Source organism: Pteropus vampyrus, unplaced genomic scaffold (genome assembly GCF_000151845.1).
Source record: "Pteropus vampyrus isolate Shadow unplaced genomic scaffold, Pvam_2.0 Scaffold49, whole genome shotgun sequence".
Classification (NCBI taxonomy): domain Eukaryota; kingdom Metazoa; phylum Chordata; class Mammalia; order Chiroptera; family Pteropodidae; genus Pteropus; species Pteropus vampyrus.
This window is the reverse complement of record NW_011888830.1, coordinates 3112106-3123365: the sequence shown is the minus strand read 5'-3', so window position 1 is coordinate 3123365 and position 11260 is coordinate 3112106. Positions and strand designations below refer to the sequence as shown.

General features: G+C 42.7%; 1 protein-coding gene across 3 annotated transcripts in view; it reads left to right on the top strand.

The window, feature by feature from the left end:
- The window catches only part of CELF2 (CUGBP Elav-like family member 2), a 512960-nt gene that overhangs the window by 401907 nt on the left and 99793 nt on the right, over positions 1 to 11260 (top strand). The window contains exon 4 of one of the 3 annotated variants that reach the window (XM_011359641.2): positions 2161 to 2243. The exons of the other annotated variants lie outside the window; for them this stretch is intronic. Coding sequence (XP_011357943.1) covers positions 2161 to 2243 — 83 coding nt within the window. The remainder of the gene's footprint in view (positions 1 to 2160; positions 2244 to 11260) is intronic. 3 annotated transcript variants of the gene reach the window in all.

Genomic DNA, 11260 nt, shown 5'->3' with positions numbered 1-11260 from the left:
GCAAGCACAGTGTTAGAACTTTCACTCTACCCCTAAATTTTCTTTTCATAAGTCTCACACCCCACAATCCACCTGCTTGAAAGTGTCACATTCCGGCTCTTTTTGAGGCTTGGATTATTGCGGTTGAAGGTCAGAGGTTCCCCCTTACTGCTTTATCTGGACGCTAACCCCATAAGCCCAGGAGAGGGAAAGGAGAACTTACTGAGACTGATTGTTAGAACCTTGTAGGAGAAAAAGGTTGTGTCTTTTTCTGCTTTTCTTTCTATATCAAGCCTGGGGAAGCATAGTTGCTATTTTTTCTTTTTTTTTCCTAGAGTGACTACAATAGGTTCCTGGAAGCTGGGACTTTGCTTTCCTGTTTTAAATTATTCCTTGACCTGAAGCAATTTCTATAGCTTTTCTTGGGCTTGTGTTAGGCCAATGAAGCTCAAACTACTTGCTGATTTGATCAGTTCAGTAAAAAATTCGACCATCAGGCACATGGCCAAATGAACTCTGGTGAAAGAAATCCAAATAGCTCAAATGAAAAGCTCTCATAAAAACGGTCAGTCTGTCGATCTGCGATACTTTAAAGAAACTTCGTAATTTTCAGTTGCCTCCCCCACGCCAAAGATCTACTTTAAGGGTTTCTGGTCCTTGGATGCATGGAGTTTTTTGAATGCGAAAAAGCTACTATCATACTCTATAGTTTGTCCAAAAGGTGAAGCAGTTGCATATTTAATCTTCAGTTCCAGCGAAATCAAATATATAACAAGTTTCCAAATTTCTTTCCAAGTGAGGAGGAAGGATCTTCGACGTGTCTAGGAATGCTGTAGGAACAGCATTGTGCTTTATTTTCCTCCTTTGAAAGAGCTTTTGTTTTGGAAAAATTAGAACGCCAGCTTATCATTCTAAAGATGGCTTGTGGTGTCAACTCCCCTCTCTGTAACGCTGCTCTTGGTCTTGGTGACATCGTGCCCTTAAACAGAGCCAGTGTTGATGCCTAAGTGTAGTGTATTTCTCTCCTGCTGCCGGCCATCCTTGGTCTAGGAGTACCTCTCAAAGCTCTCCCTGTCTCTCTGGCTCTGTACATTAGGATTCTTCAGTAAAGTCGGGGTTAAGTACGTACAATCTTGATGAGAATCTCTCTCCACTTTTTCTCAGCCCAACTAAACAAAGAGCAGCCCAGATGAGAGGCAGCATCATCTTTCTTTAAATTTTGAAAGTTTTTGTCCACCCCGTTTCTCCAAGCCTGGCCATGCTAAGAAACTGCATGCTAATTAACAGGTCGTTAACCTTTATCTGGTTTAACCCAATACGTTAACCAGTATTTTTAGCTATAGGTTGAAGAAGGGGTCAGCCATCCTTCAGAACACAAACGGAACGGGCTAAGGTTTTGACCCCGTTTTCTTTGGTGGAGGGAGTTGGCCGGGAAGACGATAAATGCTGGCCTCTCCTGGAGGGACGTTCAGCCTGGACTCCCGTCGGCTCTTGGAAATAAGGAATCTAGAGATTGCCAGTCACTGTGCCACATCCACATTTAATACATGGGGCAGGGTGTGCAAATATCTGTTTGGGCAGGTACTCACCTGTATTATAACATAATTGCTAACCGGTTAAAGCAGAGTCTTCATTCTGGCAAACAAACATCATCTCATGTACAGAACTTTGCATTATGTACTGTGCTGGAGATAAAAAAAAAAAAAAAAAAGAGCATTATCCTAGCCTTTAAGAAGCTTATAATCCAGTTGTCTAAACCATTGAGTTTAGAAAGTGATTTTAAAGTGTGATGTTTCTAGAGATACCCTTTAAGGAAATTATGGCTAATGTATGTTTCTGCTATTGTTGTTGTGATTAAACGCTTCTCACGTAGATGCGACACCACAAGCCCCATTAACAGCTCACCCCCCGCCTCCCACCCTCATTTCTGAAGAGCTGGATTGCAGGTGGTTGGTGCCCAGAGTTATGAATTGATCTCCGACGTGGGTAAAGCTAATAAATATGATTTAGGATGAAAGGCACCGTGTAAATGCTTGAGATGTTGTTATTACTGTTCTCATGCACTTTATTATTTTTAAACTGTGCATCCTTTTAAGTAGATTATTTGTTCGCCACAGTCTCCATTATATCTAAGCAAAGCATTCACAGAAATTTCTAAAACCTTTTCATTTCTCTCTGTAGGTTGTTGTTTCGTAACATTTTATACAAGAAAAGCTGCACTTGAGGCCCAGAATGCACTGCACAATATTAAAACTTTACCTGGGGTGAGTCGGTTTACTTTTGTACCAAAATCACTTTATTGCTTGAAAATGGTCCTTTCAACTGAAGGTTCTAGTTATGGGCTCTTAGTGCCAAAAATGACTTTGGTCTTTTGAGGAGTGTGGGCTGACCCCTGCAGCAGCCAAACCAGCTGGCCGGCCCATAAAGGAGCTGGCATTAATGCTGACAGAAAGAGCTCTCAAATAGCGTGTCCCCTGGTTAGAAAATCAGAGTGACCCCACTGGGTCACAGCCGCTGCCAAAGAGTATTGGGTGGGCTAAGATTTTAAAAGGGAGGAAAAAAAGCCCAACACACACAAGGGAAGCAAATGGGAAAGGAAAAGCTTTTACGCACCAGGAGCCCCTTTTCAAATTTAGTCTTTAGATTCTCTCTTGAAAGGACAAAATGTACCCTGTACAGCCATAATATTAAACCTCCTAATGGTTTCTAAACAGTCAACGGCGGTTAACAAAGTCAATGTTTTAATGCCCGATTTGTGGCTTCGTGTTGATAGAGAACAGAAAAATACAAAGCTTATTACCCTTTTTGTTTTCTCTTTGCTTCCCAGTAATATTTGATGATGAATGCAATTCACTAGAAGCGAACTGATGTCGTATGTAGCTACTTCATCAGAATGCATTATTTTTGTGACAATTTTATATAGTGCATGCTGGTATGAATTTTCCTATGCCGTGTAGATATTTTCCCCATTGGCCCAAATATCAATGACAAGTTAATTTAATGTCGTAATGATGTGCGTTGGTTATATGAAGAACCTGTGGTAAGCAGTGCAATGATAATGGATTTATTGACAAGAATAGAAGAGAGACAGCATACGTGCCCCCTCATGTTTTCAGGGTATAATTCTTTATGTCATTTAGCCGCTTCTGTAGATGGACACACACTCACATGCGTTTTATTCCCCCATGAGCCCCAGAAAAAGAGCATCTGTTTCATTCACCTCCGATCCATTGAAAATGTTATCATATTCGTAGTGGCAAGATACTCAACAAAAGGTCTTCAGAACGTTAGTTTCTTTTTCACCCAAAAGGAACAAATTGCGAGCCTTGGTCTTGAGTCGTGCCGCTGTGGTTTCCGCTTTGCGTGTGAGCACATCAAAGAGGAGAAGGTTCAGGAAAGCAAGTATGCGGTATGAGAATTCACCCTCCCCATTTAATATGGCGACTACTTCTTCCTGAAGCTTCCAAGGTGCTTTTTAGTAAGGCAGCTTTTAGTGGGTCTAAGTGTTTTTGGCTCAATGACTTAAAAAAAAAAAAAAAAAGTAGCGTTTCAGCTCCATTTTCCATACAAATGGGATTTTCCGATGTAAATTCTAGGAGGTTGCAGTGTTAAGTCACATTATCAAATGAAGTGACCAAATATTTGCTGGCTCAACTAGTGATAGAAAAGAATAATTTTTGTTTCCCAGGCTCCTAATCAAACCCAAAGACCACTCTGTATTTTTTCACTCAAAAAAAAAAAAAAAAAAATACACTAGCACACAACATCCCTTCTATGTGTGTTTAAGAAAATATTTGAAATGATGAGTTGTTTAGCATTTAGGCTATATTGATGCCAAATCTCTTCCCATTTTCAGTTAATGTGAAGCTCAGTTAATGTGAATCCGTCCCCTCCAGCAGAATCACAGCCCCCAACATGCCATCGTCATACGTGGACACGCTCTCAAGAAACCCAGAGTTAACGCGATGAGCGGGCCACGTAGGAAAACACATGAGTGACTGATGAGTGTGCTTCTGTTGGGGACATCTCACTCTGACCCTTTCCTTAGGAAACAAATAGCGTCTTCCGTATTTAAAACAAAAATGTCGTCTATGTCTTCCTCATCTGAATGATTCCGTGTGCAGAAGTCAGGGTTGTGAGACCCATTATTAAGGGGTTGGGGAGAAAAATGGTTTACGGATCATTTTTGGTTTTCCTTTTTTACCCAGTTCAATTTCATAGGCCCAATTACTTGAGTCAGGTTAAATGAGAATTTTTGAGAAGTCGAGGCTGATTTGCAGACTCACAGCCTTCACACCGCGATTAGGCCAATGGCAGCAGAGTTCCACATCTTACGTTCATGTTTAGCTGTGTCTGATAAACATCACCCTGAACAGTTACCGGGAAAACATGAAAGGGGTTTTCTTTCAGCTGTGCGCTTTCTTGGTGGACAGGAAGAAATGGGACCAGACATGAAAGATTAATGCATGTTCTCAGGGAAAAAAATATTACAGGGTGCCTTGCTGTTTGATTACAAGCCTTGGAATTAGTCAGCATTTCCATAATTCTAAACCAATATACACCTGTTTTCCTACTGTGATGTGAAGGCACAACTTAATTTAACGGAAACCCTGCTGTGCTCAGTTTCTCATTAAATACCAAGCGAGTTCGGTAATTTAAAGTTGTACCACTACTATTTTAACTGGTTGCCTTAATATTATGAAATTAATAAGAAATTAATGATGCACTTTGCCATATGCCTTTAATATCTTTCTGAATAAAAATAAAAGGGATAAAGAAAAATGCATCACCAGCTGACACTTTAAAGCTTTTCTGCTTGTAATCATTCTCCTGTGGATAAAATCCATCAAAAAGGCACTTGCTGCCTTTTTTTTCTAAAGTGTCCAAAACATTCAATTTAAAACAAGATCAAAGAGCGCTGGATGTTTGGGGTTCTCTGGTTTTTCAGTGGTTTTTTTTTTTTTTTTTTTCCGATTTGCTTTCGTAGTTAGTGTTTTGTATCATATGGAACTTTTATCATGCGACCAAACTTGAATGTTTAGGGATCATCTTTCTTTCTTTCTTGAGGGAAACAAAGAACTTGCTTAACACAAGAGAGGGGGAAACCGCCAGTGGGACTCTCCGTCATGCAGTTAACTGCATCCGCCCTTAGATTTTCACGTGGAGACGCCCTGCCTCTCGCGTCACGTTGGATTTCAGAGACCCCTTCCGTGGAGGCCAAGGGGCTAGGGGCAGGGGATCGGGCCATACTCAGCCGTGCAAGGTCATTGAGGACCCATTTCTCAAGCCTGTCTCTTCCCACGTGACCGGGTCTCGCATCCTCGGAAATGCTCAATGCAAATCCTAGAAATAGATTATTAGAAATAAAGGCAGCAAATCCAACAGCTCAACCCAGAGAGCAAGGAATGGGAGTCGGGGTCATTTCTCTGGTTTGGTCGTGTCCTCATCTAGAAATGGTGGCTTGACATGTAAGCAGCAGGCCCTGTTTATGACCAGTTTTGCCAGATTAACAAAGCGGTAATGATTATTGAGTGCCTACTGAGTACCGGGCACACTTGTGGGCAGGCACGTGTCTGCCACGTTAACTCTCTCCTTTGAGTTAACTTTTTCCAGAATTGTCCCCCTGTGTCCTTTAATAGTAGAATGCTGGAGTTTAAGCTATTCTGATCACACACACATGCACACACACACACACACACTTCGCACACTGTGTCCGTGTCTGCACGGGGAGGGCTACTGGATGAGCTGTTGTGTTTGGTGCAGAATTGTTAGACTGACTCTCTCCACAGCTGAGCCATGTGTTCTTGGGCCAGCTTCGGTTGCGTTAGCTTGGAGGGTACCGCAGACCGGCCTCGGCGTACCTTCCTTTGTTTGGGGTTTCAGGCGGGCGCAACCTAACGGGTAGAATTATTCAATAGAAATGTCATCATCTGCCATTGCATTTCCCAGAGAGAAATCCTTGGAAAGGCAACTTGCAGGATTCATTTTGTTTTCACTGACCTAATTTAGCTTAATTAAAAAATAAAATGAAGACCTTAATTGAGGCACAGAACAACTACCACGATCTTTTCAGTAATCAAATGTCAGGGCCAGATATCCCCACGCCAGTGATTGCACTGTGCCTTATGTCATTCTTGTTTCAAGGTCTTAACACATATTGTCTCCAGCAATAAGGCTTTCTGATTGAAAATCTACAGCAGCATCATTAGAGCATTCACTGTATAAATTAATTTAATTAAGGATGTAATAACAGAGAGGAATACAGTTTTGAAAAAGCTCTTAAATTTTAACAGCAAGGAGGAATCCGTGGAATCTAAATGTCTTGTAAAATATTAATTGTGAATTTCTTCCAGACATTTTCTCTGAATACGCCTTTCTCCATTCCTTTTTAGAATCGCTGCCGGTTTTATTAAATGCAGTTTATATTAAGGAGTTATTGCCCTAAGAGAACATTTGCTGGGAGCACTCCATTTTGACGGCGGCATGCTGAAAGGTGTTTTATAATAACATGCAGTGTAAGCAGGGACTACACGTAGATCTGAGATATAAAAACAAATGAGCCCGATCCCATAGGAGGAAGCCGTAAATAAAATGGCCCCTTGGGACAAGTGTGCTCACCCACACGAAGTGAACGAACCCCTTCCTGGCTTGCCCTGGAGGAGATCATTTACCTGTGTGGGCAGGCGCTTTTCTCCCAGGTGGCCTTTGAGTTAACTCTCCCTAGAATTGTCCCCCTGTGTCCTTTAATGGTGGAAGGCTAGAGTTTAATATTCTTTCAGTAAACAGCGTGGCCCTCACTGGGACCAAATTCAATTTGTCCATTGTAATGCATTTCGAGGTAGTCATTTTCTTTGAACCACCTCTTCTAATTATTAATATGTATTTAATGCCTTCGTTCTCAGAGTCATGATGGTTATTATTTTATCATTACCGTTATCATTATTTCTGTCATAAAATCTCTAAAACTCCATGTCATCATTTCATGGAGATTTCCCCCAAAACCATCTCATTGGAATCAAAGCCTAACTAGGTCAAACTAGATAAAGTGTTTTCTCAGATGAAGCTCTTTATTTAAAATTGCTATGGGGAAAAAAACAGAAACAAAAACAGCTAAAACATCTGTACAGAAAGGTTTGAGTCCTCAAAATCATATACTGTATAGAACATTCATATCCTCATTCAACAAATATTTATCGAATTTTGATTGTTTTCCAGGCAGTGTTCTAGGTACTAGCGAACCATGCCACTTATAACTGACTCACCAAAACACAAAGTCAGCCACCATGCCTATATGTGGTTAATGTTTAACACATAACTCTGGGACATTTAATGCCAGAATGGGTTAGTTTTATAAAATATTTCCAGAGGAGTCAGATTTTATTCCAAAAATGATGATTCTGCCCACAAGTGTTCCAGATGCTTCAAAATATAACATAAATGTGAATTTGTTATTACACGTGTATGTATTGATATCATTTGATTCATATACACAGATCTGTATGTTTATTATATCTCTATATACCTACAGTTAGATTAACATTTGCACGTCCCCATGTGAATATCAGTTCAGTCAAATAAACACTGGAAGATATACCCCATTTTCTCCTTGGCCTGCCGACATACTCTTAATTACTATGTGGCCATCTTTCTTTCAGGCTTTAGTCTTCACGAACTGTCTTTGGTTACTTAGTGTAGCTCTTACATTTGTCTCTGCTTTGAATCAGGATCATGGCTAATTCATAACATATGTAGGGTCCTTGAGAATGGCCGTTTAATGCTGATAATCCTGATTTCTGCCTCCTTAACAGAAGAGTAGGGTCTGAATGAGTTATAAGTACAGTTTTCTGAGCCCCCAAAGAAAAGTGCTTATAAAACTTTGTTTCTACTTGACAGTTTCCGTAGGTGTGAACGCTCCTTAAGCAGCAGCCCAAAATATAACGCAGACTTGTTTTCGTTAATATAACACTCAAGTCTCAGGGAAATGTCAGCCAAACAAAAAGTAGGGCCTTTCCTGTAAGATGACTTTTTAAAGGACTTGATGGAGAGTGCCACCGGGTAGCCATGACGACGCCCTTGCCCAGCCCAGGAGCCAAGGCCGTGTGAAGAAAGGCTCCCAGTCGAGAACCAGCCCTACATGGGACTCAGCCAGGTGGCGGAGTAGCTGGCCAACTCATCGGGAAGACCTGAGGGAGAAAGTTGGAAGGTGGAAGAAACCCTTGGCCCATTGGTTTCCAGTCTGTAGGCCCAGGCCCTTGAGACCTGGGAAAGTTTGTTTTAATCCTTCAAAGAAGACCACTGGAAATTGTCTTTCACCCACCCAAAGTTATACATGACACCCTTAGGCTTCGGGCTGGCAATCAGTTCAGTAACTTTGATCGACAGTTATTTATTTGTGTCTCTGATTAACTAATTGAAAAACTAGTTACTTTTAAAATACGGCCTACTCAGTGCACAGAAGTCTGTAGGAGAAAATTAATGAGCGGGATCCTTGGTGAAACCTTGAAAATGACTGAGCCCAGCAGCCCAGACAACACACGGTTAAAAGGGGGCAGCTACACCACTTTTGCTTACAACTCGCTGGAGAGCCTGCTGCTTTGTTTTGCAAACAACGTAGTCTCAGCTACATACCTAATTGGTAGGATCAACTACATAGCCGATTGGTAGGACCGTTGTGACCGTTAATGAGTGCATGTGTGCAAGTGACCCGGCACAGATGCCTGGCCAGATGCGCAAAATCACCTTCTGTCATTGTTTGAGGAATCTTGGTGCCGTATTGTTATGTGAGGGCTTGGTAGGGTGGCACAGTGGAAAAAGGAAGAACGAGTTAGATTTCAGAGATCATCAAGTTTCAACTGGGAATGTTAAGTTCACTTACGTAGACCTCAGCTCCCGAGAGATTGGTACGATTTCTAAAGAAGATTTTTGGAAGGAATAAATGATGTCATGAATTTATAAAGGTGGAATTGAGAGGAAGGGGTGATAATAGTCAAATGAGAGGGAAAAAAGTTTGAAATCGAACTGAAATTTGCCCACATTCTGTCTTTAGAGCATGTGGTCTCCGTGAGGATTCATCACCTGCGAATATTACTATTGTGCTGGACAGAACTGGAATCTTCCGCATGTGGGCGGGGCTCATCTCACGAGACAGTGTCCCGTTGAAGTGGGCTGTCCGGTTCAGAACCGTAAGCTCTAGACCACAAGAAAGTACAGTAGGTCCTCGAATACTGTTCTTTCGTTGTAACGTTGACGAGGTGCTGTAGGAGCTTTATTCTTGTCTATATCAACGAGGCTGTGGTAAAATCGGTCTCGTATGTCATTTTGCTTAAAGTCACAGAACCTATTGGTGACATTGAGGACTTACTGTAGGACCTGGGTAGGTACAGAGAGAGCTCTCCCCGGAGCCCCAAGGTTCTTCCCCACCCACCGAGAAAGGGCGGCTGGGCCGAAGGAAGGGATGCCAGGATCAGAGGGAGGCTAGAAGCGCCCCCCACCCCCCGGGGCCAGATCTGGTGTGGTCGAATGCAAGGAAGCACACCGGCCACAAGGAGGGAGGCAGACAGCGAAGGAAGAGTCGTGTATCCTTCGCTTCTTTCGGTCGTAGACCGTCATCATACACAGGTGCTCAGGAAGTCCAAGGAATATTATGACATCAGCCGTCCGCGTTGTTTGGATAATAAAGCCATATTTCAAGGCCATATCATTACTGGTCTCTCTGCTCAAGTCACCGCAATGATAGGATAAACAATAAACGGTACTCGTGGGAGATTGCAGAAAGGGACACTGTGACAAACGTGTTCTTATACTCCCTTGTTTCTCACGGTCGTTACTTCCCATCAGTACTCAAAACACATATTTGTGTTGTCATTCTCTCTTCCACCAGTACTTAAAAATGCTTGAAAGTCTGTCCTTTCTTCATCTGCAAAACAAAGTGGTTGGCTAAGTGATTCTTAGAGTCCTTCTCAGTGTTAATAAAACTCCTCACCTTCCATGTGTTGCCTGCAGAAATGTGCTATCTACTTTAAAAAATCTAGGCAGGTAGGCGGGTAGGCTTGTAGATAGATCAACAGATAGATAATAGATCAATAGAAGAGAGAGATAAGGAGGTAGATAGGTAAGTGGGTGAGTGGGTGGGTGGGCGGATAGATGGTTAGATAAAGAAATAGGAAGGTAGGTAGATAGGTGGGCGGGTAGATAGATTGCTCAATAGATTTATATGACTTGACTTGTTTCAGGTGTTGTTTAGTCGTTTTAAAGTACTTCCTTTAGACAAAGCTGGACCCTCCAGGTTCGGCGACCCACTCTGAGAGTCTCTGGACATCTGCATCCCTCCCCTCTGTGGCTAAGAACCAGCGGGGAGCTTAAGCACTCATAACTTTTGCACCAGAGCACAGAGCAAGGGAAGGGAAGGTGATGAACTCTAACAAGTCATTCTGATCCCTTGCTTGCAGCCTCGGTTTGATAAGTACGGGTGTTTAACCTGATGAGGTTTCAGGATTATTAGTGGCTTTCTTTTATCTCTTTGATTTCTGTCCCCAGTTCCCATGGATAAGTGAGTCAGTCACCTGTGTTTGTAGACAGCTTTATAGTGTTATTTATTTGTTACCCCTTCTAGAAATATTTCAGGTGATGTATTGATAGCGTTCACCTTGTTATACAAGGTGCTGGAAGATTAAATTAACTTCCCCGACCTCCCCTGGCAGAGCAGTGACACACCCAGAATTAGAAGTCACAGTTGCTAACACTCCCCTGTAGCTTGGCCCCCTGACGGTGGCTTTCAGCATGAAATTCACCACGTCTTAGGGAGTGGGGAACACAACTCAGGAGGTCAACGCAGCACAGTCAAAATCACTATAAAAGTGATGATTCATTGATTGCCTACCTATTAGGCACCGTATACAGGCTCTGGGACTGTATTGGAAGTGTCGCAACTCCACGAGGCATGTTTCATAAAGCCCTGTTTACTGATCCGAACGCGAAAACTCAAAGAAAAGGAGTGACTTGTCCAAGGTCACACAGCTGGCAGCTGAGAGTTGGTAGACAGTCGGGGTCAAACCAGCATCTCTGGCCTCTGACACCTAGGGACTGTCCACTCTGCTGCTCACGGGGCGGAGGCTTGCTGGTCCTAGGTCCTTTCTCAGGGGCCCTCTAGCTAGAAGCGCCCCCCCCCCGCCCAGTTCTGCCCCCCAGAAGTGCCCAAGAAGCTCAGAGTGACCACGCCGGCTATCGTCAGAGCTGTCCTAAAACAAGTCAGATTTTCAGCTCGTCCGCTGCAACCAGCTGC